General features: G+C 47.9%; 1 protein-coding gene across 5 annotated transcripts; it reads left to right on the forward strand.

Annotated features, from left to right (window-relative positions):
• Window positions 1–923: 923 nt before the first annotated feature.
• Window positions 924–27,718, forward strand: Ppp6r1 (protein phosphatase 6, regulatory subunit 1). 5 transcript variants are annotated; one of them, XM_087568155.1, is made up of 24 exons: window positions 924–1,098; window positions 11,019–11,251; window positions 15,358–15,544; window positions 15,625–15,762; window positions 15,845–15,910; window positions 16,461–16,573; window positions 16,668–16,781; window positions 17,038–17,200; window positions 17,291–17,443; window positions 17,528–17,662; window positions 18,360–18,424; window positions 18,541–18,656; window positions 18,754–18,839; window positions 18,975–19,064; window positions 19,142–19,239; window positions 22,935–22,992; window positions 23,076–23,248; window positions 25,318–25,451; window positions 25,544–25,676; window positions 25,802–25,872; window positions 25,991–26,072; window positions 26,562–26,672; window positions 26,763–26,825; window positions 26,904–27,718. In XM_087568155.1, the coding sequence occupies exons 1-24, from the start codon at window positions 1,024–1,026 to the stop codon at window positions 26,905–26,907; spliced, it is 2,661 nt and encodes an 886-aa protein (XP_087424281.1). In that variant the 5' UTR covers window positions 924–1,023; the 3' UTR covers window positions 26,908–27,718.
• The last annotated feature ends 104 nt before the right edge of the window (window positions 27,719–27,822 follow it).

Below are 27,822 nucleotides of genomic sequence, written 5' to 3' on the forward strand. Positions count from 1 at the left end.
CGCAAGGCCCTGGGTTTGGTCCCCAGCTCCGAAAAAAAGAACCAAAAAAAACAACAAAACAAAACATATTTGAGTGTATAAGGGAGGAGCATGGCCTGTGACTGGAGGTCAGAGGACATGTGGGTCATTGGTTCTTCCTTTCTTCTGTGTGGGTATTGGGAATCAAATTTTAAGTTGAGTCAGGTCATGAGGCTTGCACAGCAACCACCTTTACCCATCAAGCCAGCTCAATATCCTTAAAGGAATTTTTATGTGAACGTTAATCTTCATTGCCAAGTTGGCTAGATTTAGAATAACCATGGAAACACATCTCCAGTGTGCTTATGAGACTGTTTCCAGAAAGGTTTAATTGGGGAGAGAAGACCCACCCTGGAATGTGGGAGCCCAGACTGAACAAAAAGTAGACATGGGGAGCAGAACTAATGTTCACTTTATGTGAAGGTAGTCCATTACACTGAACTAGCTAGTTGATAACAAAATGGAACAAAAAATTAGAAACAGCACAGCCCTGAAGAGACAAGACAGGAAAAAAAAATTACTGACAGGTGTTAATCCGTGAAAGCAGGTCTAACAAAGCCATTTGAGAATCAAGAGGTGGAAAAAACAAATAACTAGATCCCTTGAAAGACAAGAGAATGAATACAAACACGACTCAGATAAAACGTCCCCGAAATGTAGAGTTCCAACCTGCTGTTTTAAAGAAGGAAAACGAAAGTTTCTTACACGCATTTGTCTAATCCTTAGAGTTGACCTATAAAATAGGCACGAAGGGCAGTGTATGAAAGTTGAGAGTAAACTGAGGCTCAGCGCTTGAAAAGTCCCTTTAGTGACTGAATCCCGGCGTAAGGGGTTCCTCCCGGTTGTTACAAGAGAAGGCATTGTGCAGCAACTGGCAACAGTAGACGTAGCTTGGGCAAATGCCTGAGTAGGAACTTGAAGTCAGCCAGAAAACCTCCACAGAGCCTCCCGGACGAACCCGACTGAACAAAACCAACAAGCTTCGAGTGAGGACGAAAAGTCGGAATGGATTTCTTAGGAGTTGACTCGAATCAAAGAAACAGGATTGGAGGAGTCGGAATAACAATCGGATTTCCGAAGGTAGCTTTCAGGGAGAAAGATCCTAAAACCGAATACTCAGAGGGTTTTGGAATGTAGTCACAGAAAACGAGGTTCGGGATGCAGCAGCGCCTGCGCAGTGGGCCCTCTAGATTTATTCAGGGAGAGAACATTGGCAACGGCAGGCGCGGACAGCGGCCGAGTTCCGGAGTGGGCAGGTTCTGGGCTCCAGCGTTCACAGCGCACGCGCCTCGCCAGCCCGAACTAGTGGCCTCTCGCGCACCTGCGCACGGAGAGCGACCACGAGAGGGCGGAGCCTGTCTTCTTGCGTCCTCCCGCGCTCGGGGCATTGTGGGACAGTGGCGGGGGTAGCCGTGCGTCGGAGGCCTTAAGGTGGACGGCTGGGCCGGGGAGACCCAGCCGTTTCGGGCGACACTGAAGTCGAGGAGACGGGCGTCGGCCTTCGGTGCAGCTCTGCACCCGTTGAGGCTGCGGCGGCTTCTTTTTCCTGTTCCGCGGGTGCCGGCGTGTTTGTGTGTGTCTCTGTGTGTGTGACCCGCGGCGACTTCCCCCGTCGCCCCTGCTTCGGAGGCGCCTGCGCAGGCCTCGCGTCTGCCACGGAGCTTTGCCGTGGAACGAGTGCGCCTACTTTTTCGCGACGCCCCGAACTCGTTGACGCTCGGTGGTGAGGCAGGGGATTCCCTGTGACCAGAGGGCGCTTGCGCGGGTCCGCTAGCTCCGGCCCAGGCGCCTGCGCGAGCCCCCACCCCCCCGGCGCCGACCCCGCCTCTCTTAGCCGGCCCCTCGACAGGGCCGGAGCCGCCGGCGGTGGGGCGGCGGGGGCGCCCCGATGAGCCCCGAGTGCGAGGAGCCGCCGCCCCCCCGCGCAGGTGAGCACCATAGCTGCCTTCCCGGGCGTGTGCCTTCTTATCCCGAGGTTTTGCCTCAAATCCTCCTGAGTGCCCCCCCTCCTGAGTCTCTTAGTATCCTCCTCCCTTTCACTCCCCGAGTCTTTTAGCCACTTGTCAGTGTGGTCAAGTCTGTTTCCTGTCGCCGGGCCTGTGTCTACCTCACTGTCATCATTCCCAGTCCATCTTCCTCGTTTATTGGGGACCCTTTCTAAGTCTCTTAGGTTTTTCTTCTTTACCCTCTTCTCCCCACAGCCCCCAACCCTCATCTCTTCCCACTGGGATCTACATCACCTCCACTATCATTCTGACTCAGCTTTATTGGGGCTCTTCGGGCCCACTCCCCTGTCTTAGTCTTCCTCCTCTAGGGTGCCTTCCTCTTTCCTTCCTCTTGCCTGCTCTTCTGTGCTCACCACTGTGTCTACCCTTTTCACTCTCATCAGCCTTCGTGGACTCTTGGCCTTTCTGATTCTCATTCTCTACTCAGGAAGGAACGATTAAACAGGTTTTTCCCTCGCCTTGGCTGTGGCTGTCCTGTCCCTCGCTGTCCCTAGCTTCTTGTGGTGAAGCTGGAGCCACTGTTCAGTGCACTACTGGGTATACTGTGAGATGAGGCCTGCTGAGTGCAGGGCCTGATTGCTGGGTCCGGGAGGGAGTGGTCAATGGAAGTCCCTGGTAGTTTCTCTACTCAGGGAGCCAAAGGCAAAGCTGGACAGTCACAATTACTGCGTGTTGTAATGGTGGTAACCCAGGGTGCTGTGGCAGCAGGCCACAGAGTGGGAGAGACTGGTGAGACCGGCCGGATGGGTGGCTTTTCTGTCGAGGAAGGCTGAGTGGGAGTTAACAGATGGAGAGTGGGAAGAAAGGCTTTCCAGGTGGAAGAAACAGCACGTGCAAATATGTGAAGGTGGGAACATTGAAGGAGCCAGGATGAAGTGGGTTGAAGTGTTAAGAGGACAAGGGGCAGGGAATGGCTTGGTTGGGGCGGTTGTCCAGGGCCTTAAGTGACCTGGATAGTGGTCCCTTTTTCCTCCCTTTTGTGGTGGTACTGGGGCTCAACCTAAGTTTTTCTGCCGCAGAGTAAGCATTCTACCACTGACTGAGCTACATACAGCCTGAGCCTCTCCTATTGCTTTTAAATTGTGAGACAATATCTTAACTAAGTTTTTTTAGGCTTGCTTTGAACTCTGCAGAGCTGCTGGGATATTGACCCACAATCCTGTTGTCTCAGCTTCCTAAGTACCTGGGGTTATATGTTTGTTACCAGGCCAACGTAGTTATGGTCTTGATCACTCTATATGCAGAGGCAACTGTACTGATGATGTATTACCATTAACACCTACCTGGAAGGCAAGTTGTTTCTGGGAAGGAAGCTGCACTGTATGCCAAATGTGGTACTATGTTGAGGGTTGTAAAACTGTCACAGGGTTGCTTTCCTCCTAAAGGAGAGGTTCTGTTAGAGCAAGGCCAATGTTGCAGGGACTGGATTGCTAGAACAACACAGTAAGAGTTGTTTCTATATACATTCTGTGTTCCTGATGTGGACAGTTCATGTGGGAGCACTTGCTATGATCTGCCACATACACTTAGAGTTGCCTGTGGCTTTGTTGTTATTTATTTCTCTGGTAACCTTTGCCTAATGCAAATCATTTTGCCCAAATTCAGTGACTCTACTCCTCTAGTTTTGAGATTGGGATAATGAGGAATTATTTAGAGCAAGAATTTTTTTGTGAGTTAGACCTAGGTTTAAGTCCAGGCTCTTCCCTTTCCAAGTGATGAATCCTTGGGAAAGTTATGCAAGCGGTCTGTATCTGTTTCTCTCATCTGTAAGTGGGCTAATAGGGCTGTCTGTGTAGGGTGGTCCTGGATATTGAGTGCAGTGTTTGTAGATCCCTGTCACAGAATGCAAGGCACACAGCAAGTATATCAAATCAGTATCTCTTAGGATTATCATCCGATTTTTGATAATATATCCCAGTAGTTCTCACTGGATATGATATGTCCTCTAGGAGATATTTGGCAATGTTTGGAGATCTTTTGGTTGTCAAAACTATAGGAAGTAGAAGAAAGTATGCTTCCCACATCTAGTGTATCTATATCCCCCCTAGGGATGCTATTGAAACTGTTCTAATATACAGAGCAGCCCCTCACCACAAATAGCTATCCAGTCCCAACTGTCAATTATGTTGCTAGGGAGGATAGGAGGGAAACTCTGCTATTTTGGTTGAGTATCTTATGTGCTTTGAGCGTCTATGTGGTGTAGGAGCTGTTGTGTATTTGTGTATTTTCTTTTACATTTATCCTTTTTGGTTGTTTGCTTTTGTTGTGCTATATGGCATCTTTTTTTTCCGTTGACGGGAAACAACTTTGTCGACCCCCCCCCCCTCCTTTTTTTTTCTACTTTTGGGATCTCTGGCTAAGTGACCTTCAGAGATCACTTTCTCTTCTCTGACTTCTGTTTCCATTAATCCCACAAGTACTTTTACTTTTTATTTTGAACCAGACTCTCATCTGGTTCAAACCATCTGGCCTCAAACTCACTATGTAGCCAAGGATGACTTGAACTTCTGATCCTCCTGCCTCTACTTCCCAAGTGTTAGGTTGACAGTGGTTGTTCACTGTTGAGATTTGAACTCAGGAGTTTTGTGCATGCTAGACATACCCCCGAGCAAATGGACTACACCCTCAAGCCCCAACAAACACTTAGTTTTGGATCTGGCAGTATCTTAGATCCTAGGTGGCATCTCTAGAAAGTTGCAGGTCCCTGGACAGGCCTATCTTTCCCTCACAGCTGATGCTTATATGCTCTCATAGAGTGACCAATGGGATGCTTTGGAAGGAGACTTGCCAGGGAAGGCTTCTGGGAGGAAGTGGTGTCAGTGTAGAAGTCTGACAGTCTAAGGAGGAGGTAGTTAGACTCAGAGCTAGTAGGGCAGGTAGAAGGTGCAGACCCCATCCTGAGTGCATTCAATTGCTGCCATTAGGCTTGCTGCAAAAGACAGGTAAGTGGTCTAGCTGCTATGGTAAGAGTTATTGCCTTACTGGCTTAGTGGGAATACATCCATGCCAGACCAGGGTTTTCCCATTGCATGTCAGTTTTGTGAATTTGTCTCCAGGAAAGGCTACGTTACAGATATTTCTCAGATGAGGACACTGAGGCTCAATGGAATTAGGTCTTTGGTTTTCATCTTGGAGAGATAAAATTCCAAATCTGGTCAGGTACAGTGGTATATGCCTATAATATAGGCAGGAGGAATACTTGAGCTCTGGAGTTTGAGGCTGGTCTGGACATACATATAGAGATTTAAACTTAGGTCTTTCAAAGTTTAGTTTAGTTTAGTCTTAAGATAGGATTTTGCTCTTTAGCCCTGGCAACATGAGCTTCCCAAGTTCTGGCCCATTGATCTCATTTCCATTCTGTTCCTCTAAGGACTGTTTCACAACTGTTCAGTAGGCTGTTGCTTTTTCCCTTTAAACCTGTGGCCACACCAGGAGATGAGTACAGAGTATTTTTGGCTTTGCCTCAGTTCTTGGCCAAGTGTCCTTAGGCTCTGTTTTCTGTTTATTCCTCCTTTGGGGTTGGGCCAGAGTTTCTATTTCCCCTAGAGTGGTACTAGGATCTGAGGGGTTGGCTACCTGCACGACCCTCCTTCACCCTGGTTGTTATCTCACTCAGGCCTTTCCTAAGCCTTGGGAAAGTCCCAGCTCAGTTTTCCATGTGACCAGATCCTTCTAGCAGTGGCTCCTCCAAATGGTTGTCCCCCTGTGCTTGCTTTGCCAGGGTGGTGGTGTGTTCTGAAGGCCACACTGCTTCGGGTCCTGCTTAGGATGGTTAGATTGCCGTTACTGTCTCCTCATCCCTGGTATTAAGTGTCCCAAACCCCTTTTCCAGATTTGGCCAGGAGCTGGCTGTGGCATTAAAAAACAGAGGCATGATCCACCCAGCCTTTTAAGGAGCTAGCATGCCTGCTGCTGGTCTCCTTTCCTCCTAGAGCAGCCAGGCAGCCTGAGGGGCTGTCCTGATGTTGGAGCCTTTGAGCAGTCAGGTGGCTATCTTGGAACTCCTCCCCAACCCTAAAGGTCTCTTTGCCCTTGTCTCCCATTTCTGGGTAGTTGAGGTCAGGGGGTGGTTAGGGCAAGTATAGGAAGATTAGCAGTTAAAGAACCTGTCCCTGGGTTTCCTAGTAGGCAGAATATTTGCAGTCAGCCGGGGCTGCAGCAACAATGAGGGCAGGATGGGGACCACAGTGAGGTCCTGTCTGGACCAAGGAAGGAGAAACTGTAGGGACTGGCAGGTTCCTGAGAGGGACAGCTAGTGTCAGAGATTTTAGAACAACACAGCAAAACAAGAAGCCAGAGCTACTGATGTTAGAGTTGGCAGAAGAAGCAAAGCGACTTTTTTTTCTAATGGCTTCCTTTCTCATTTATAATTTCCCTTCCTTCCGTTAGCAGCCAGTCTTGGTTTTCAAACCGTCTCTAAAACCAGTGGTTGTCACTTCCGTTTTCTTGAAGCTGCTGAAAGCTACACAGGGTGGGGGTTGTGGGGTGTATAGTGCTAAGTATCTGAATGATCTGAGAAAAGTGCTTAAGTCACTTGGGCAAATGCTGAGAGTTTCTGCTTTTCTGTTTTTAGTGCTGCCACCTTTGGTGTAGTGACTGTCTCCTGCTTGAAACTGAGTGTGGTCTCAGGACAGCCTGTAGAATTTTGCCTCACTACATCAGTACTTGCCTTCGGTCAGCATTCCTCCCTGATACTCTGGGTTTTCTGGACTCAAGTAGAGGCTACTACACATCATGTGAACTTCAGCTAATCGTTAGCTCAAGACTTGTTCAGTGGCCTCCAGCTAGGTTCTCTGGAGAGCCAATTTGGGGAGAGAAGCTCACTGAGAATCACTGAGACGGGGGTGGTAAGGTTGGAGTAGGGATAGAGGAATTTAAGAGGCTGTGGCTGTGCCCTCTAACCAGGTGTCTTAGAAGGGAGTGGATAGGCCTCAGCAGTGAGCGTCTGTCAGAAGACCAGCACATGTCACATGGATTCTGAGTCTGTCTCTTGGTAGCTGTGTCCTTCTCTTCCTTCGGACCTCCTTTTAAAATAGAATTCTGTTGTCAAATGGAACTGACAATTTTTTTTTTTTTCTGTCTCACAGTAGACAAAATACTGAAAGGCTAGGTCCTGGGATTGTCCACAGATGGCTTGGTCTTGCCTCTAACCTGTCTCCCACTGGAGAAGGAGGCTTTTTTTCTTTTTCAAACAGCTCCACATTTATTTAGTGGGGGGGTGGGGAGAGTGAGAGAGTGAGTGTGTGTGTGTGTGAGTGTGTGTCAGTTTTTTCCTTCCACATTGATTGGGGTTCCAGGGCTTGAATCCCAGTTGTCAGGCTTTGCAGCAAAGTGCCTTTTCCTGTTTAGCTGTCTCACCAGCCCTAAGCCCCACTTTATTAAAATGGGAAGTGTGTTACTAGCACGTACTGGGGAAGCTGCTCACCTCCCTCTGCATGGCATTCTGCCGGCAACCCTGAAAAAGGCCTTTATCACTATACTTATGACACTCTTCCTTCCATGCTTCTGATTGAGTGTTTTGAGTCCACCTGATCTCTAGCATCTGGGCCCTTTCAACTCTCAACTGCACATGGCCACTGCTGTGCTTTCTCAGTTCTTCGAGCCTGCTGGGTGGTGATTTCCTTTCTCCCTTCAGCCCTAAGATAGGCAGTCTCTAGTGAGGGTTATGTTGCAGGCCTAGGTGGGCACAGGGTGCTCTTGTGGAAGGTCTCTGCCTCATGCCCAGAATATAGCTAGGATGTAGAGGGCCACAATGGCACTTTTCAGTGTGACTGTTAAGACTCCTCAAATCATATGCCCTGCCTCTGCCATCTTCTCACCATGCAGACTTAACCTGGTGGGTTCTTTTTATCTCAAGAATGTTGGTAGTGAAGCATGGGAAAAAGGGAATCTGCTCAGGCTCTCAGAGCAGAGCTTTGGTAGGCTTCCCTTCTTCTGGGCCAGCAGGCACTTTGTCAGCTCTGGTCTGGCCTCAATATACATTAACGGTTTCGGTACCATTTATTTCCATCGAGTTTTTCCATTTAAAGAGCACAAGTCAATGGGTCTGAGTAGATCCACAACTTTGTGTAGTGTCACCACAATTTATTTCATACTATTTTCTTTTCTCTCACAGTTTTTGGACTTTGTTTTGAGACAGGGCCTTAGGTAACAGAGGTTAGTGTTGAACTCGGTATGTAGTTAAAATTGACTTTAAACATCTAGGTCTTTGTGCCTCAGCCTCTCAAGTGCTCTGATTATAGGTATGCACCACTGTGCCTGGCTCAGTATTAAAACAACAACAAAAAATTACTAAAAGGAAACTGTCCTCTACAAATTCTTCTAGATCCTTGAAACTTGTAATCTTCTTTCTGTCACTGTGGATATTTGTCTGTTCTGGAAACTTAGTATTATCAGAATTTTTAGTTCTGGTTTCCTTCCCTTGGCTTGGGCAGCTTCCCGACCTTACTGTCTGATCTTACTGCCATGCAAACAGCCTCCTGTGTAGAGAGGCACCATGTTCACCAAGTTGAACTTTTTGTTACTTCACACCACGTGGCCTTCAGCAGGAAGTCAGTGAGTCATGATTGATGTGGCGGTTGCCCCTTGAGATTATTATTCTTGTCCCAGGTATACCCAGATCAGGAAACCCATCTGCCTCACCTCTCCCTTCTGTCAGTGTTCTTCCTGGCTGCTTCCCTTTGCAATGCATGTTTTTGTTACGGATCTTGATTGGCTTGTGAGATTGCCATTAAGTGAGGTAGGAAGTAGAAAAGGGGTCCACACAACATGGTTCTTGTGAAGCAGGAGTTCTTTCACCTCTACTCTTCATCTATGATAACACCCCCAGCACCTGCATTGACCCTGGAACTAGCCTGTCCCCTACCAGCCTGAGTGACCTTGTACCTCCTTCTCACTAGACTTCCTCCCTTTGACCTTGATTGAATGGGGCCAAGGCGTGGGAGTGATTTTACTGTATCAATCCCAGACTGTCAGTCTCCTGCCTCAGGGGGCTGAAGCCTTGTGACAACGTGGTTTGGCAATATGTGTGTCTTTTAGTAATATTTGTATATGAGGTTGTGTGTTAGGTGCTATTTTGTGTACTTAATAGCATAGGAAAATTTTGGAAGTCTTAAAAAATTTTTATGTTTTTATGTTTTATGTGTATGACTGTTTGGTCTTTATGTACATATGTGTGCCTAGTACCTGCAGAATTCAGAAGAGTGCATTGGGTCCTCAGGACCTGGAATCAACAATTGTGAGCTGCCTGCCATGTGGGTACTGGGAATTGAATCTAAGTTTTCTGGAAGAGCAAGTGCTCTAAACCACTAAATCATCTCCAGCCCCTGGAGTCTTTATAGTTACAATAAATGTATTATTATTGCGTGGTAATTTTCTGGATAGCACTAAGTAAGCTCTGTACAGGTCACAGTAAGAGGACAAAGGCGGGCCTGGGGACTGCATGGTTCAGCCAAGATGATTGGGAAAGCCCCTGTGCAAGAAGAATGCTTAGTAAGAAACCCTGAATAATGAGAAGATACTAGCTGTTTGGACAGAATCATTGAGGTGGACCAAAGCTTAGCATGTTTTGGAAACAACAAAGAGCAGTGTGTGAGTAAGGAATACAGCATGAAGGTTGAAAGAGTGGGATAAGTTTCTAGGAGGTAGTTGAGGGTAGCTTGAGTGCACTGGGGTTGACGTATCTCTTCAGCAAGCTCTAGCTGGCAGGCTCTGGTGGAGGAGGTCTTCTCTCTAGGACCAGAGAATCAGAAGGTCTTGGGAAATAATAGAGGTCTGTGCAAGGGGGGACCGTATAGGCAGAGAGGGTCTGATGTCTGTGTGCCAAGCTGTAGGCTTTCCTGGCTGGCTCTACTCTGTCTTGGCTTCATCCTCAGGTGATTGTCAGGCTATCAGGAGACAAGTGAAGAGCAGAATTTGTGGTCAGGCCTTAAGTGTAGCAAGAGTTCCACAGATGCTATCCTTGGGCCAAATGGCCCCTGAGGGCCTGGGAAGCCTCATAATTTACTGGGGTTCAGTTCTTCCCATCCTGTGATGAGGTAATGGCAGCTTCTATGGTTGTGACTTGGATATGTGTACCCAGAGCATGTTGTTGAATGAGTTGCTGGTAGCATAGGCTGGGTCTCTTGACTTCTAGGCTTAAGTTTTTTAAAATGGGGTTTTGTTGTTGCCTTGAGAGGAGCAAGGCCTTAGTGCAGACCAGGGACTCAGCATAGTGCTGTTTCCTGGTTAATACCCAGGGTATTCTGGTCTTACCTAGTTACTAAGAGTCGGCTTGATACCTCACTTTATCTCATGCTGACCTGTTTATCATTGTGTGTTTCTTTGGTTCCTGCTTAGTGGCTGTCTTGTTCTAGGAGCCCCCACCTCAGGTTTTCCTCTTTTCCTGGGCGTGGGGTGATGAGTATGGTTGGGCTGTGTTTGTGTCTGTGGTGTCTAGGCAACAGCCACAGCCTCAATATGAGCATACTTCCTCTCTCCCAGCTGCCACCACCCCATACCTCACTAGTGGCCTTGGGTGATTTGCTACTGTGGGATGTGGCTGTGCACTATAGGTCATGGGAGCATTTGAATTTGTTCAGCAAATAAAATGAATCTGAAGCTAGAAGTTCAAATGGTATCCTTGCCCAGATAAAAGACAGTGGAACAGGCTCATGGGATGGGCCACAGTCACTTTATGCCACTTAGCTTTTCCTTGCAGGCCCTGGATAGTCTACACTGAGAACTTCACCAGGCCTTAAGCTGAGAGTGATAAAGTGATTTCTTATACTGCAGGAGAGGCAGCTTGAAGGCTGAGGTGGTGGGTTCTGGGTTCCTTAGCAGAACCGAGTGCTGTATGTGCTATACTTGTGGAGCCTCTGTGCAGGGCAGACTTGTGAGGAATCTGTGTCTGGGGCCTAGAAGGGGTGTTTGTACTTGGTCACTGATACTGCCACTGTCTCACTCAGCAGCAGCTGCTAGTTGTATGTGATAAATTGATTATGCCCATGCTTACAGGGCGCCATGTTTTGGAAGTTTGACCTGCACACAAGCTCTCACCTGGACACATTGCTGGAGAAGGAGGACCTGAGCCTACCTGAGCTGCTGGATGAGGAGGATGTGCTGCAGGAGTGCAAGGTTGTCAATCAGAAGCTCTTAGACTTCCTGCTACAGCCTTCCCACTTGCAGGCCATGGTGGCCTGGGTCACCCAGGAGCCCTCAGCCAGTGGTGAGGAGCGGCTACGCTACAAGTGAGTTCTTCACTCTTACCTGTTCTCAGTAATTGAACTTTGGGGATGAGGAAGTAAGGCAGGGAGGGTCAGATCATTTATAGGATCACGGTTCACCTAGTGAAGACCCTTCATGGTTGAGTTATTTTAAAAGTTTTGTATGATAAGGTTCTCTAGATAGACCAAATACAAAGCCTTGGGTAAGTCCCACTCACCCTTCAAACCTCAACAGGGAGCCACATTTTCTTATTTGCATTTTATTATTTACCTTTCTTCTAGTTTGTTTGTTGTTCTCAGTTTTTGTTTAGTTTGTTTTTTTTATTTTTCTAGACGGGGTTTCTCTGTATAGCCCTAGCTGTCCTAGAACTTGCTCTGTAGACCAGGCTGGCCTTGAATTCACAAGAGGTCTGCCTCCTAAGTGCTTGAATTAAAGGCCCTGTGCACATTTCTCATACCTCAGGCTGATCTTGAACTGGGTGTGTTAAGTATCACTCCTGATCTTCCTGTTCCCTTCCAAGTGCTGAGATTGTAGCATGCATTCACCATGCTTGACTCCTCCTCGTGTGTGTGTGTGTGTGTGTGTGTGTGTGTGTGTGTGTGTGTGTGTGTGTGTGTGTCTGACTGTCTGTCTCCTTTCACCATAGAAGTTCTGGGGATTGAATTCAGGCTTGGCCTTTACCTACTGAGCCATCTTCACTGTTTTTCCACTCTATTTTTTGAGACAAGGTCTACTGAATCTGAAGTTAAGCAATTCAGCTAACTGGCCCAAGAAAGCTCCAGAAATCTTCTTATCTCTGCCTCCATAGCTCTGTTTAGAAACAAGCCATCACACTCAGCATGTTACATTGGTGCTGAGGATCTAAACTCAGTTTCTCATGTTTGTACAGCAGTCACATGTGCATCTATATAAACTTCTGTGTACTACAAGGAGGCCAGTGGATATTGGGTCCCCTGGAGATGGGGTTACAGGAGGTTGTGAGCCGTCTGATGTTGGTGCTGGGAACTAAGCCTCTGCAAGTTTTAAACATGCTTAACTGCAGGCCTTCTCTCTAGTCACCTCCCTTATGTTTTTAATCAATTTAAGATTTTTGTCCAGATGATGTAGACTTGATCATGGTTGATCGTAGTTGAGAGTGATCCCAAGTATATGTTGGCTGGTTTCCCAACTGGAATGGTGACATGGACATAGCATGCCTAGTACCTGATCAGTACCTGTTGGAAGGAGGCTTTCTGACTACACGCCTTTGCACATTGCAGATATTAATCACCTGCATAGGCTTGTATGTCTGAGCCACAGCGACATCCTGAATACTTCTGTCACCGCACGATTCTTTCTGTTCCTTTCATAACATGCTACCTCCTCCTCTTTTTTTTTTTTTTTTTTTTTATTAACTTGAGTATTTCTTATATACATTTCGAGTGTTATTCCCTTTCCCGGTTTCCGGACAAACATCACCCTCCCCCCTCCCCTTCCTTATGGGTGTTCCCCTCCCAAACCTCCCCCCATTGCCACCCTCCCCGCATAGTCTAGTTCACTGGGGGTTCAGTCTTAGCAGGACCCAGGGCTTCCCCTTCCACTGGTGCTCTTACTAGGATATTCATTGCTACCTATGGGGACAGAGTCCAGGGTCAGTCCATGTATAGTCTTTAGGTAGTGGCTTAGTCCCTGGAAGCTCTGGTTGCTTGACATTGTTGTACTTTTGGGGTCTCGAGCACCTTCAAGCTCTTCCAGTTCTTTCTCTGATTCCTTCAACAGGGGACCTATTCTCAGTTCAGTGGTTTGCTGCTGGCATTTGCCTCTGTATTTGCTGTATTCTGGCTGTGTCTCTCAGGAGCGATCTACATCCGGCTCCTGTCGGTCTGCACTTCTTTGCTTCATCCATCTTGTCTAATTGGGTGGCTGTATATGTATGGGCCACCTGTGGGGCAGGCTCTGAATGGGTGTTCCTTCAGTCTCTGTTTTAATCTTTGCCTCTCCCTTCCCTGCCAAGGGTATTCTTTTTCCTCATTTAAAGACCTCCTCCTCTTTTTTAAAATATTTATTTTATGTATATGAGTACACTGTAGCTGTCTTCAGACACACCAGAAGAGGGCTTCAGATCCCATTACAGATGGTTGTGAGCCACCATGTGGTTGCTGGGAATTGAACTCAGGACCTCTGGAAGAGCAGTCAGTGCTCTTAACCACTGAGCCATTGCTCTAGTCTTGTGCTACCTCCTTTGTAACCCATGCTTAACTTTGGCAGCTATTAGTCTGTCCCCCTGTTACCTAGTTATGTCATTGGCTTTTCTCAAGACGATTTTCTGGAGACTGATTTAACCCCTTGAGAAAAGGTTTTTTGTTTCATCAAGAGTAGCAAGGGGTTGGGGATTTAGCTCAGTGGTAAAGAGATTGAGGCCCTGGGTTCGGTACTCAGCTCTGAAAAAAAAAAAAAAAAAAGAGTAGCAAGATTGACAAGGATTAACTTTGGCTCACTGCATTCCTGATCTGCATACTGTTGTGGTGCAGCCTGTGAGGCTTCCATGTGGTTTACAGCCAGCCCCTGACTGCCTTATTTTCATCTGAGGGTTTTATTTTTTCTTTTGTTAATTTCTCTTGGGATTTTGAGCTTTGAGAGTACAGTGTCTGCATCTCTTTGACCATTTTTGGTTCCTAGCATAGTTCATGAAGGCTCTATATTTAGGGGGAGGAAGTATATGCCACCTGCATGGGGCATAGGATATAGCACCAGTGGTGAGGCAGGACCAGGCAGACAGGATACTGTTGGGCCCCTAGCAGTTGTTGCCATCTTGCTGTTCTTCCTCAGTTGCTGTGCCTGCATGATCCTTCCCTGGGTTTACATCTCTATCTCCTGTGTGTCCACCCTGTTCACTGTGCTATTCCCTGCCTTGTTCTGTCTTCCCATCCTGGAAACCTTGAGCCAGACAGATAATGATGACTGCTCCTCAGTTTCCCTGTTGTAGTGGGGACTCAGTAAAGCAGTGTTGACTTGTAGAGTCATGGTCTTGCTATTTGGTCTTGCTGCCTCCGATAGCACTTCTGGAGGACAGAGTCTGTCTGTCATTTGCCAGCTCATCCCACTGGATGTCTTCTCCTTTGCTCTTCCCTTTCTACCCATCCACCCTCACACTAAAACTGCATCTAGTGGACTGTGATCTAGACTCGGCATAGGGAGTTGATAGTGAAGCAGCCCTGCTGGCTCTGGGTGTCTCTGCCCTGATTAAGGAGTCTGTTTGCTAGATGTTGGGAGCCCTTGGCACAGGCCCCACAGGTTTTGGCCTAGACTTGGAATAGCTGTAGTCTCCTAGGGCCTTAGGTGACATCCTGAGCAGTGAATCTTCTGGAATGTCAAGTACCCAAGGATGTGTGAGGACAGGAGCAAAGATTGGAGAGTTAGAAAGATAACAGGATGCTGAGGAGAGAAGGCCTAAGCTGGAGCAGCATGTGGGACTCACATGGCATTAGAGGAGATAGGAGTTAGTGTTGGGAGGGGATCAGGAAATGTTTGAGTTTTAGGACTGAGTTCAAGTCAGATGTCATTTTGTGGTGGTGGGAGCCCCAGTAGGTTGTTTTTGTTTGTTTTGAAACAGGGTTTCTTTCTCTATGTAGCCCCCGCTGTCTTGGAACTCACCATATAGACTAGGCTAGCATTGAACTCACAAAGAACCTCTACCTGTGCCTCCTGAATGCTGGGATAAAAGGCGTGTGACACCATGCCTGGCTGTTTTTAATTTTTAAAATTTATTTTATGTGTATGGGTGTTTGGGCTACATGTTACCAGGTGGGTATGATGATTACTTGCTCCTGATGGAGGCCAGAAAAGGATATTGGATCCTCTGGGATTTGAGTTGCAATGGCTTGTGAGCTGCCTTGTAAGAGCTACACATCAAACCCAGGTCCTCTGCAAGAGCAACAAGTGCCCTTAGCCACTGAGCTATAATTCTTGCTTTCTCAGTGTGTTCTTAGGAAGCCTGAGGAGGGCTCAGAAATCGAAGGGGGCTTTTATTTCTCTTTTGGTTTCTCTTCCTGGACACAGGACCCCTGAGCCTCGTGCTAGATGTGGGGGATTGAATGTGGGGCTTCTACCTTCTCTCTGCACCCACACCTACCCTGCACTCACTTCCTAGGTACCCTAGTGTAGCCTGTGAAATCCTGACCTCTGATGTGCCTCAGATCAATGATGCCCTGGGTGCAGATGAGTCCCTCCTGAACCGACTCTATGGCTTCCTGCAGAGTGGTGACAGCCTCAACCCGCTGCTTGCTAGCTTTTTCAGCAAAGTCATGGGCATTCTCATCAATCGCAAGACAGACCAGGTGCCTGCTGACTCAGCATGTGGGTGAGGAGTTGGGAGGGTGGGTATCAGGATCCTGTATGACACAGCCTGTGCCCCCAGCTTGTGTCCTTCCTGCGCAAGAAAGATGACTTTGTGGATCTGTTGCTGCGTCACATTGGTACCTCAGCCATCATGGATCTCCTATTGCGTCTGCTTACTTGTGTGGAGCGGCCTCAGCTTCGGCAGGATGTCTTCAATGTGAGGAGCCTACTCAGGAAGTGGGTGGTGGAGTGGGATGGGCTGGCATTTGGCTTAGGAACTTAATGTTTTCTTTTTTCAGTGGCTCAATGAAGAGAAGATTGTCCAGCGGCTAATTGAGCAGATTCACCCATCAAAGGATGACAATGTGAGTGCCGGCTGACATCTCCAAACCTCATCTTCAGATTATGTTCTACATTCCTTTTGTGCCTTAAAAGATGGGTAGGAGAGCTGACGGTATGGCTCAGTTTTTAGAGTGTTTGCTTAGGATTCATGAAGCCCTGGGACTCCCATAAATCAGTCATAGTGGCTCACACCTACAATCTCAGTTCTCTGGAACCCAGGCAGGAGAATGAGAAGTTAAGTATCCTCCTTTGCTTCTTAGAAAGTTTAGGGGGTAGTGTGGGCTACATGAAACTCTTGTAACATGGGTCAATGCCTTATTGCTTTTCATGGCTGAATAGTAAATATCCTATTGTGGGTGGACAGCTTTGCTTTTTCTATCCAGCAGTTATTGAGCATGTGATTGAGCAGTGTTGCATGTTCATACATGAATTTTTTTTTTTCTTGAGGTTTTGGGTACTGGCTTCCTTATTATAGCATGTATCCTGTGTCCCTGTGATTACTGGTTTTCTGTCTGGAAGGTGCTGGGAGCAGATGGTTAACTTGTGCATACTCACTTGTTCCCATTTCTCCAGCAACATTCCAATGCATCTCAGTCCCTGTGTGACATCATCCGCCTAAGCCGGGAGCAGATGATCCAAGGCCAGGACAGCTCGGAGCCAGACCAGCTGTTGGCCACCTTGGAGAAGTGGGTTTGCAGGATCAGTTCTGAGACTTGTGGTAGGGGGCTTTCCTGGGCGAGTTTTGGCTCTTGGCCCTTCACTCTGACTCCTCTTCCCCAGGCAGGAGACCATCGAGCAGCTCCTCAGTAACATGTTTGAGGGAGAACAGTGCCAGTCTGTCATTGTCAGTGGGATCCAGGTGCTGCTCACCCTCCTGGAACCTAGGAGGCCAAGGTGAGGTGTATCAGCCTGAGGTGGCACACTGCCCCTACCTGCACTTAGTCCCTCAGAGCCTGAAGGATTGGATGGCTATTGTTCAAAGCTGTGGTTAGTGAGAGATACAGTTCTTCCCCAGCCAGGCCTGTCCTTTACCCTGCTTTTCTGACCTGTTAAAGGGCTCTGGATGTTCAGGGCACAAGGCTGTGGTATTCTTCTGGCCCATTTTTGTGACCTCTTCCTCACTCCGCCTTCATACTGCTCTCCTTCACAGGTCTGACTCTGTGACCATGAACAACTTCTTTAGCAGTGTGGATGGGCAGTTGGAGCTCCTGGCTCAGGGAGCCCTGGATAATGCACTCTCTAGTATGGGTGCCTTGCATGCCCTGCGTCCCCGGCTTGACCGCTTCCATCAGCTCCTGCTTGAGCCTCCCAAGGTGGGAGACATGGGTTGTTGTGATTCTAGAGGGAAGTGGGGGTGAAAAAGAAAATGCCCTGTATGCACTAAGCCTTCTTTGTTCCTGTAGCTGGAGCCTCTGCAGATGACGTGGGGCAGCCTGGCCCCACCACTGGGTAACACGAGGTTACATGTGGTCAAGCTCTTGGCCAGTGCCCTGAGTACCAATGCTGCTGCCTTGACACAGGAGCTTCTGGTGCTGGATGTACCCAACACCTTACTGGTATAAGGGATGGGATCAGGGGCCAGGGAAATAGAGATGTGTGCAGAGCACTTTTAATATCAGTCTGTGCCCTCACTCCCTCAGGACCTCTTCTTCCACTATGTATTCAACAATTTCCTGCATGCTCAAGTGGAGGTGTGTGTGAGTGCAATGCTGAGTTCCGGGCCCCCTCCAGACAGCAGCCCTGAGACACCTGTCCCGAACCCTATCGTGAAACATGTGAGCTGGGACTTTTGTTCTCCTCCCCCTGGGGACTTGGTGCCTGAGGCCATAACCTCCCAGAGGTGTTTCCTACTTCCACCCTTGTCTATTGGGCAACATCAGTACCTGGGATGGGTGTGGGTTATACAGCTGAGGAGAAATTGATATCTATTGAGGACCAGTGAATGCTATGACTTGACAGAGAGTTGGGGAAACTGGGGATAGTTCTCTGAACAAATGAGGAGCTGTGTATAGTCCATGTGAGAAGTCAAAACACATGCTAGGTATGGTGGCCCACACCTTAATACTAGTCCTAGAGAGGAAGATCTCAACTTTTGAGTCTAGTTTAGGCTGCATAAGTCTCAGAGAAAACAAATTTAGAGCTTGGGATGTAGCTCACTTGGCTAGCTAGTACCTAGCATGCATGAAGTTCTGCATGGTCCCTGCACAGTATAAAAAAAGCAGGTGTGGTGATGCACTTGGGAGGATACATAAAGAGTTTAAGGCTAGCCTGCATGAGACCTTGTATCAGAAAGGAAAAAGAAGAGAAATCCGGAATTAAAGCAAGCCATAGACACTGGCTTTCACTCTTGTTTCCTCTGCTCACAGGCTTGGAGCCTGTGAACTGTGTTTGCTGAATAAAGGCCTCTTCTCCATCTGCTGGGTTCTGGAAGTGTAGATATCCCCAAGCTAAATCCTCTTTGCTCTCCTGCAGCTCCTTCAGCACTGCCGCCTGGTGGAGCGCATTCTGGCGTCCTGGGAGGAGAATGACCGTGTGCAGTCAGTACTTACAGACTTCCTGTGGGGACAGATAGGGCAGTGGGAGGATGGGTAGGAGGCCTGGATAGCCCAAGCATCTCACCTGTCACCCAGCAGTGACCTCCACTCTCAATTAGGTCTGGAGGGGGCCCAAGAAAAGGCTACATGGGCCACCTGACTCGGGTGGCCAATGCCGTGGTGCAGAATGCAGAACAGGGGCCCAATGCTGAACAACTGGGACAACTGCTAAAGGGTAAGGCATGAGGCTGGCTGGAACTGCAGCTTGCAGGTATTAGGTATTGGAAGCTGAGGTTCTCCCACCTCACACTTTTCCATGTCCATGTGCTCAGAGCTGCCAGAGGAGCAGCAACAGCGATGGGAAGCATTTGTGTCAGGACCCCTGGCTGAGACCAACAAGAAGAACACAGTGGATCTGGTGAGGCCTGACCTGGTGTCTTATTCTGCTCTCCCTCTTGATGTGGCTCATGCCCCTACTTCCTGCAGATTCTTGCCTTGCCCTTGTCTGGGGGCTTCAGCAGGTCCTGACTGTTCTCCATCATCCTGTCCCTAGGTAAACACTCACCATCTACATTCTTCCAGTGATGATGAGGATGACCGCCTCAAGGAGTTCAACTTCCCTGAGGAGGCTGTATTGCAGCAGGTAGACATGGGCTTGTGGAGGTGGGAGGAGTGGGGAAAGGAGCCCACTTCCAGCCCTGACCTCCACGCCTCTTGTAGGCCTTCATGGACTTCCAGATGCAACGCATGACCTCAGCCTTCATTGACCACTTTGGCTTTAATGATGAGGAGTTTGGGGAACAGGAAGAAAGTGTGAAGTAAGTGTTCCTCATATGAAGTTAAGGCTCTGCTTTGTGACGGTTTGTGCTGTACCTGCGTGTGTTCCTGTGTGAGGTCACAGTGCTGTTTCACCTCGTGATGTTAATTAATATGTCTTGTGCCTTTTCTTGAATGTTCATCTGTTTGTGCACCATGGCTTAGCCAGCACCCTGTTTTTGGGTTTATCCAGCTGTGGCCTTGTGTGTTCCTCTTCTAGACTAAGACCCAGTTTGTAGTCATCTTTCCTTCCACAGTGAAGGTCAGGAAGGTAGGACACCAACATTTTTCATGGTGAGGATGATGAGCATAGTGTATAGTGTAGGGATGATATTCTTCAGTGAGAGATGACTTGGTCTTGATGAAGTCTTGATGTCTCTGGGAAAAGTAGAACACAGTTGTCAGGGTGCTGGATTCTGAGTTGGGTGGAGGAGCTGGCCTTGGGGAGCATATAGTGGACATTTGTGTTATCACTTATAGTGGTCTGGGTGCCTCTAGGGTTTGTAACCCCCACTGCTACCCTTTGAGCAAGCATACCAGCCATATACACACAAAAGGACAAAGTCCCAGGACCTAGCCAGAGTGAGAGTGTTGTCCACTCTTTACCCTAAACATCTCTGGGTGCATTGTGATAGACTGCAGTCTGCTGCTGTTTCAGTGTGCACTTAGATACAATACTGTGGAATCCTATGTTTGTTGCTTCTCTACTTAGTGTGTGGTGGCTTTCTACTAGATTTTTATTTGGTCCCTTGGGGAATATACTCAAGTGGAAACTTGACTCCATCTGATGGCAGTGGGGTTGGCTTCTTGGTGGATGGAGTTGGAGTAACTAGCTGCTTTGAGACAAAACTCTGTTCTTGCTTTTCCACCAAGATAAATTACAAGGAAAATGAAATCATTCAGAGTTAAGAATATTAAACAGTGTCAGGGGGAAGTTGTTCTGCAGTGCTTCTGGGGGAAGACACCAAGTCAGCTGGGGGGCTAGTGAGTGCTGCTGGGGGAGAAGGTCTGCTGGGGAGAAGGTCTGCTGGGGAGAAGGTCTGCGGGGGGAGAAGGTCTGTGGGGGGAGAAGGTCAGCTGGGGGAGAAGGTCTGCTGGGGGAGGAGGTCTGCAGGGGGAGAAGGTCAGCTGGGGGAGAAGGTCAGCCTGGGGGAGAAGGTCTGCTGGGGGAGAAGGTCAGCTGGGGGAGAAGGTCAGCTGGGGAGAAGGTCAGCTGGGGGAGAAGGTCAGCCTGGGGGAGAAGGTCAGCTGGGGAGAAGGTCAGCTGGGGGAGGAGGTCAGCTGGGGGAGAAGGTCAGCTGGGGGAGAAGGTCAGCTGGGGGAGAAGGTCAGCTGGGGGAGAAGGTCTGCTGGGGGAGAAGGTCTGCGGGGGGAGAAGGTCTGCTGGGGGAGAAGGTCTGCGGGGGGAGAAGGTCTGCTGCGGGAGAAGGTCAGCTGGGGAGAAGGTCTGCTGGGGGAGGAGGTCTGCTGGAGGAGTTGCCAAGTGTGGAGGGTGCGGTGCTTCTCGGAGACACTAAGTCAGCTGGGGGGAAGGGGCTAGTGCAGTGCTGTTGGGGAGTCAACAAGTCAGTGGGTGTTAGGGGGCTGTACAGTGTAGCACTTGGCTAAATTGCTCCACTCTTCACTAGCTGGAGGCCTCAGCTCCCCTCAGGTTTTTTGTTTTGTTTTGGGAAGTTAAGGACACTTCCCTTGTAGAGTGGTTGTGACAATGGAGTGTGTGTGGGAGTGTGTCATTGAGCCATCTTGCTGCTGATTATTTCATGAACTTTACACAGTTAGGTCATTGGGAAGTAACCCCAACCTGTGTTCACAATGTGGATCTGTGTATAGTGTTTTTACTGTGTAAAGGGAGAAAGACATCTCAGTAGAAAAAGCAAAAGGCTGGATGTGGTGGCACATTCTTGTAATCCCAATACTTGGGAGGCAGAGGCAGGATTAGGAGTTTGGGGTTGTCCTTACGGACATAGTGAGTTCAAGGCCAGTTTGGATGGACTACATGAGACACTGTCTCAAAAGAAAAAGTTGAAGAGGTGGGTAAAAGACACAAAGTAAGCAGGGAACTGTTGGAAAGTCACAGGTGGAAAATAAACTCATCAGTTCTTTTGGATATTTCACACATGCAGGTTTAATTTGTGTTTCTGAGACTGTCTGGAAGAGAACTGAGCAAAGATGCCTGTGCACAGTGCTAAGTGACAGTTTGAGGTGGTCATGGATGGCTTGTCATGTGCCGACTGTGAGGCGCTCCCTACAGGCAGCGAGCGCCTTCTGGGTAGTTCAGGCAGTTGTTGTTGTTGTTGTTATCTTATGTATTTTATGTATATGAGTATTTTTTTTCCAAGCACATCAGAAGAGAGAATCATAGTCCATTACAGGTGGTTATGAGCCATCACGTGGATGCTGAGAATTGAACTCAGGACTTCTGGAAGAACAGCCAGTGTCCCTAACCGATAAGCCATCTATCTATCCATTCCTGACAATTAAATCTTACTGGGATTCCACCCCACCCCTCATGGTTTTCAGTAGTGGGGCCTAGGCAATAATTTGTTATTTAATCTCCAAAAATTGTTGGTTATGTTCCCATATTTAGCACCTGAATGCCATAATACAGGCTCAAGGTCAGGGGTCATGTGTCGACTACTATTACCTGTACTTGTACTCCTTGAAGCAGTTTGCCTCATTGGCACTCGGTGTTATATATTTTCCAGGAGAATACCTGGCCATTTCTTTCCCTCTAGCACTTGAGTTCTCACTAAGGACAAGGAAGAGGAATAATGGCCACAAACCATAAAAGCCACAAACCCTCATAGGAAGTGATTGGTCTCCCTGCATTTCCTGTTAGCAGTAAATGGTACTGGTGTAGTTAGAGCCCCTCATAGACAGTAGTGTGAGAATAGGGAGTGTCTTATCAGTGCTTTATCGTGGTCTGCTTTGTTGTAGGGTGGTTATGAACAACAAATTGGCATAGCTTGTTGTTATCAGGAACCGCGGATGCGTATAAACTCTTAGGTAGGCAGGTTGTGAGTCTCAGTCCTTGGAAACACCCTTTAAGGTAGATTGTTTCCTCAATTTCACAGATGACAAAAGGAGATTTAGAAGTGCAAATTGAGTTGCCTGAGGCCACTCCACAGACGGATCAGGGTTCAGAACATCCTTCAGACCTTCTTGCAGGGCAGGTCACCTGAGTATCCTCTGAGCATCTCTTTTTGTTGTTTTTGTCTTAAGGTTTATTTTAATTTTATGTGTTTGAGCTTGCCTGTATGTATGTATGTGCACCACATGTTTTCATTGACTGTGGAAGCCAGAAGAGTGTAAAATCCCCAGGAGTTAGAGTTATGGGTAGTCATGAACCACTGTGCAGTTGCCCGGAACTGAGTCCAGGTCCTCTACAAGAGCAGCAAGTGTTGACCACCGAGCAACCTCTCCACAGCCCAAGAGGTTTTATGTTTAGAGAGGAGATGAGGACCCTGCCCTTTAGTGTGATTGTGAGAATCAAGTGGAATGTGCTGGTAATGTATATGTTAGGTGACTATAATCTTCCTTGTTACCATGCCCTCAGAGTGCTGTGAACACTGGGCTTGATGTTATAACATCTTGGGGAGGAGGTGAATTTGCATAGTAATGGCAGTTGTTATGTGTCATGTGAGCAAGCAAAGGAGGTGAGAACTATGTCTCATTTCATCTCTTTCTTTTCTTCCAGTGCACCATTTGACAAGACTGCCAACATTACCTTCTCCCTAAATGCTGATGATGAGAATGTGAGTACTGTCTGTTTTGGCTGTGGGGAGGGGAGGAGAGGGGTCACAAGCAGTATAGCCCACCCTTCTATCCTGCTCTGTAGCCCAATGCCAACCTGCTTGAGATATGCTACAAGGACCGGATCCAGCAGTTTGATGATGAGGAAGAAGATGAGGAGGAGGGCCATGGCTCAGCAGAGTCAGATGGAGAGTATGGTGCCTGGCAGGGCAGCCAGCCAGTGAGAGCATCCCAGGCAAGCCAGCCCCCTGGTGTGCGGTGAGTTTCCCTCCGCCCTCCTATCTCTTAAGTTACCAGTGCTTGGAGATGTATGTGCACTTAAACAGATGACTGTGTGCAAGTACCCACTCTCACAAGCTAAATACAGAGGTATGTAGTGAATGAGAAAAATCAAAATGTTGTATGTTAGTGGTAGAACCCAGTTCATGTTAATCAAGGTAGGCACAAAATGAAGAGGGGTCCATTGTTGAACTGTGCTCCTGAACTCAAATGATGCCACATGAGTTTCCCTTCCTCTTTCTGAAATGAGAGAAGAAAGAAGAAACCTCTCTCAATTATATTGTTCTTCAGCTTTGTACAGATAAGTCTTTTTCTTTGTACTTTGTTTTTTGTCTTGATAGTGTGATCAAATTATTTCATGTTAGAACTTGCTGAGGTAAACACCACCTCATGTATGGCCTGTAGCTCTAAACTTTTACCTCATAATTTGATTTGAAGACCAGTTATTTATGTTCGTTCTATATTTGTATAGCGTGCAGGTTTGCAATGAAATGGAAGCACACAGTTAGAATCTAGAGCCAGGAGCAGGACCTGAGCCCTTTGTGCCCCTATGTGGCTACTATCCCCCTGCCATGGGCAACAGTGTCCTGACATCTTTCCATGAATCAGTTTTGTGTCTTTCCCCACTCTTTATAATCATATAGGGAAAGGGTGGGTCCTGTGTCTAAAATTCTCGTCACTAAAATGTTTTGAGGCAGGGATTACAGGTGTATGCCACAACCCCTGGCTTAGACAACTTGTAGGAGTCAGTATTTGGGTCCCAAAGGTTGAATTCAGGAGGTCAGACTTGGTGGCGAGTAACTTTACCTGCTGAGCCATCTCGCTGGTTCACACATACACACTTGATGCATGTTATTACCCTTTACTCTCTTCCCTCTTCCCAGCTAACTGCCCTTTTTTTTTTCATGTTTTTTAAAACTATTGCTTATTTCCCTTAACATGGTGTTATGTTATCCTGCAGATGATGTAATTTCATATTTTATGGCTAAATAAAACTCAGACCCTTTTTGTGTATAGATCACATTTGGCTAGTGCTTTGTTGATGGACACTGAGGCTGATGCTATAACTTATCCTTGGAAATAGTGCCGTAATAAACCAATGTACTAGTGCTTGTGTCTTTGTCTTTTTTTTTTTTTTTTTTTGTTTTGATTCATTTTTATTAGATTCCTCATTGTACCCAGGTGTGATAGAACTGCCTTTCAGAGTTTAGCACAGCTAGTATTAGTTGTTTTTGTTTTTGTTTTTTAAGATTTATTTATTATATTAGTACACTGTGGCTGCCTTCAGACACAACGAAAGAGGGCATCAGATTTCATTACAGATGATTGTGAGCCACCATGTGGTTGCTGGGAATTGAACTCAGGACCTGTGGAAGAGCAGTCAGTGCTCTTAACCACTGAGCCATCTCTCCAGCCACTAGTATTAGTTTTTAAAGAAACCCCTTTGTCTGTCTCTCTCTTTTTTTCCCCCCAAGATTTTTGATTTTTGTTTTGTTGAGACATACTGTCATGTAGCCCAGGCTGGCTTGAAGTTGCAGTGTATCTAAGGATAACCTTGAACTTCTTGGTCATCCTGAGTGCTGAGATTATAGGGTGCACCACCACACCGTATATGTTTTTTGTGTTCTTTCATATATTCTTCCTTTCTTTACCTTATTCTCATAAGCTCCTCAAAAACTTCATAGAACTGGTTTAAGAAAGTCACTCAGACAATGTCCTAAGTTCCAGATTTTAAACATATCAATGCCATTCTTCTGTATAGTAAGTGGCTGTTCACAGGTGGAAAGGCTTGTGTGATACTGGTGATGGGTGACTTGAAAGTTGGTGCCTCATCTCTTGTGGTTGTAGCTGAGTCTAGTTCTCAAATGACTCAGACTCCACTTGTTGGCTGGCTTCTCCAGCACCCTCATATTCCTGGGTTCCCTGGACCTCTCTGGAGGCCTTTGTTCCCCATATTTTTTTGTTATCTGCTCTGTGGTCCTGGGCTGTGGTTGGGGAAGTGGATCATAGGCTGTCCCTACATGGCCACCTAATGAATTGTCTGGCAGGAGTGGAGGAAGCACAGACAGCGAGGAGGAGGAAGAAGAGGAGGAAGAAGAGGATGAGGATGAGGGGGCTGACCAGGCAGCATGTGGAAGAACCAGCCCTTCCTCCTTCCCCAGCCCTGGCCCTCAGCCTTCTGGTGAGTGTTGGATGGCTTATGCTCAGGTATACATGGAGCTTCTGACTGTTTTGAACTTATCTTTTGTCCATGTTCTCTCACCTCTGCCACAGGCCCAAGTTGGACTGCTACCTTTGACCCAGTGCCTATGGATGCCCCAACAGGCCCCCCAGTTTCCAAGGAGGCAGACATATCCTCTATCCAGATCCTATCCAGCCCTCCAGCCCACGATTCCCCACAGCTCAGGTGTGGATGGACAGGACAGGGCAGGCGGATATTGCTCTGATATTTGGTCTGGAAGGCACTCCTATGTCTCTTAGGCTTGGGAGTTGATGACCTGCATTCTTTCAAGCTCCTCTTTTACCTTCTAGGTCGCAGGACCCCACACACCCCTCAGCACCTCAGGAAGTCACAGATAGCAGCAAAGTAGCAGAGCCCTTGGGTGAGCTAAGCCATACCTTTTCCCTAAGGGCCCTGGACCCTTGTATGAAGACAGCATAGCCATGTCTCAGCTTGCTGGAAGGTGGCAGCTAAGAACTGGCTCATCTCTTTCTCCACAGCCCCCTGCCAGGCCTTGGTTAGTGTTGCAGATGTCCAGGCCACTCTGCATGGGATGCGCTCTGCCCCCAGCTACTTGGACAGGTGATCATTAATTTCCCATCTCAGCTGGAGGTAGGATAGGGGAATCCCAGCCTCCTTGCTGAGGTGGGTGCTAGGCTCTTGTCTCTAGCTGTCCTCAGCACTAAGCTTCGGTGTCCCTGTAGCCATTCATTTTTATAATTAAATGTTTTGGACAATGGCATATATAAGGGCTCTTGTTACCCCAGAGGTAAGAACAGCTTCCAAGAGGATCAGGGACCACAAGAAGCAGGAGGACTGTGCATAGCCCCACAAGCATATTCTGCAGGGGGATAATCACTGGGAGTAGCTGGGTCTAAGGTCTCATTTTCCCCTCGAGGCTCTGCAACCCCACTATGCTCTGCTGTCAGTATGCTAATGGGCTTCTCTGTTCTGAGGTCTCTTTGCTGCCCAGCCCTGCCCTCACCTTAGGCCCCTTACGGAAAGATGGTGGCCTCAGGCAGGCAGGGATATGGGAATATCTAACAGTAGTCAAATTGATCTCTCTCACAGTGCAACCAGAGACCCCTCTACCTCTGTCCCAGACTTCAAGGCCCACCAATCCCCTCAGACAATGGAGGGGAAAAAGAGCCCAGAACATTTGGGGCTTCCCCAAAACCAGAGGTGAGTTAGTCTCTCTGGGTGGTATTGGGTGGATGGAGCAAGACTGGTAAAGCATGAAATAACCTCCAGGTTTCCTTTCTCCCCTAACAGTGCCCAGGCCCTTGAGATGCCCAATGGTTCTACCCCAGGAGGGCCCATTACATCGGGTTCTCAGTGAGTATGGCAATAGCCTGGGGTGGGTCTGCAAGATGGGGTCACTAGACCCTCACTGGTGTTTCTCTCTGTTTCTAGGTAGCTGCCTGGTGGCAGCGGTGGCCAAGTCCTCTGTCCTCCCTGTGGAGTTCCTCAGTGGGGCAGGATGAGTCCTTTGGTGGCCCTCTATTCCATTGTCCCATACCCTGCATTCTCTCCTCTGGACTCCCAGGGAGGCTGGTGCCAGGGAGATGCCCTTACCCACCCCCATTTGCACTGAGAAGAGAAACTATGGAGTTTTTCCTCCAAGAATAAAGATAGAGAGTCACATAGAGAGAAAGGAGAGAGAGAGAGAGAGAGAGAGAGAGAGAGAGAGAGAGAGAGAGAGAGAGAGAGAGAGAATATTATATATATTATATATATATTATATATATATTATATATATATATATAGAGAGAGAGATAGATATTGAGGGAGGAGTAAGAAAGGAAGCCAGGACAAGAACTGGGCCAGCAGCTCTGAAGCACAACCTCCCTGTCTTTCCCAGTAGGGGTTGGTGCTGGGGTTTGAAGCCGCTGACCTGTGCTCTGGTGCAGATGCTCACATCCAGCCTTTCACTCAGGATCACCGTGGGGTGTAACAGAGGACATCGGGCCCAAATGGCCATGCGTTTGTCTAGACCTTGCACTTTGACCAGTCATCTGGCCTCTGGCCCTGGGGAACACGGCCTCCCTGGCAATAGCCCCAGAGTCCCAGAATGGAGGTTGCTGGATCTCCCATACCCTGAGGGTCCCAGCACTGCTGCCAAGTGGCCTTGTCCCAGCTCCCTCCCCAAGGCTGGTGTGAGTGTGCAAGTATGTGTGCAGAGCTTGTGTTTCATACTGCAAATATAAATAAAGGAAGATAGCAGAAGATTCCTAGTGTGGGCTTTTGAGTTCCTGGGACTCAGAGTTGGGTGAACATGCTCTCCATGGCCTAGAGAGCTACATTCTCTTTGGAACACACTTGTGAGAGTGTG

This window comes from Rattus norvegicus, chromosome 1, assembly GCF_021556685.1.
Source record: "Rattus norvegicus strain SHRSP/BbbUtx chromosome 1, alternate assembly SHRSP_T2T, whole genome shotgun sequence".
Lineage (NCBI taxonomy): Eukaryota > Metazoa > Chordata > Mammalia > Rodentia > Muridae > Rattus > Rattus norvegicus.

Excerpts from the sequence above, each read along its gene's own strand:
- Ppp6r1 (XM_087568155.1), top strand. The coding sequence starts at position 1,024 with ATGGATTTCTTAGGAGTTGACTCGAATCAAAGAAACAGGATTGGAGGA. Across the intron at positions 19,240-22,934 it reads GAACAGGAAGAAAGTGTGAA|TGCACCATTTGACAAGACTG; the intron begins GTAAGTGTTCCT and ends CTTTTCTTCCAG. Across the intron at positions 25,677-25,801 it reads CACGATTCCCCACAGCTCAG|GTCGCAGGACCCCACACACC; the intron begins GTGTGGATGGAC and ends TTTACCTTCTAG.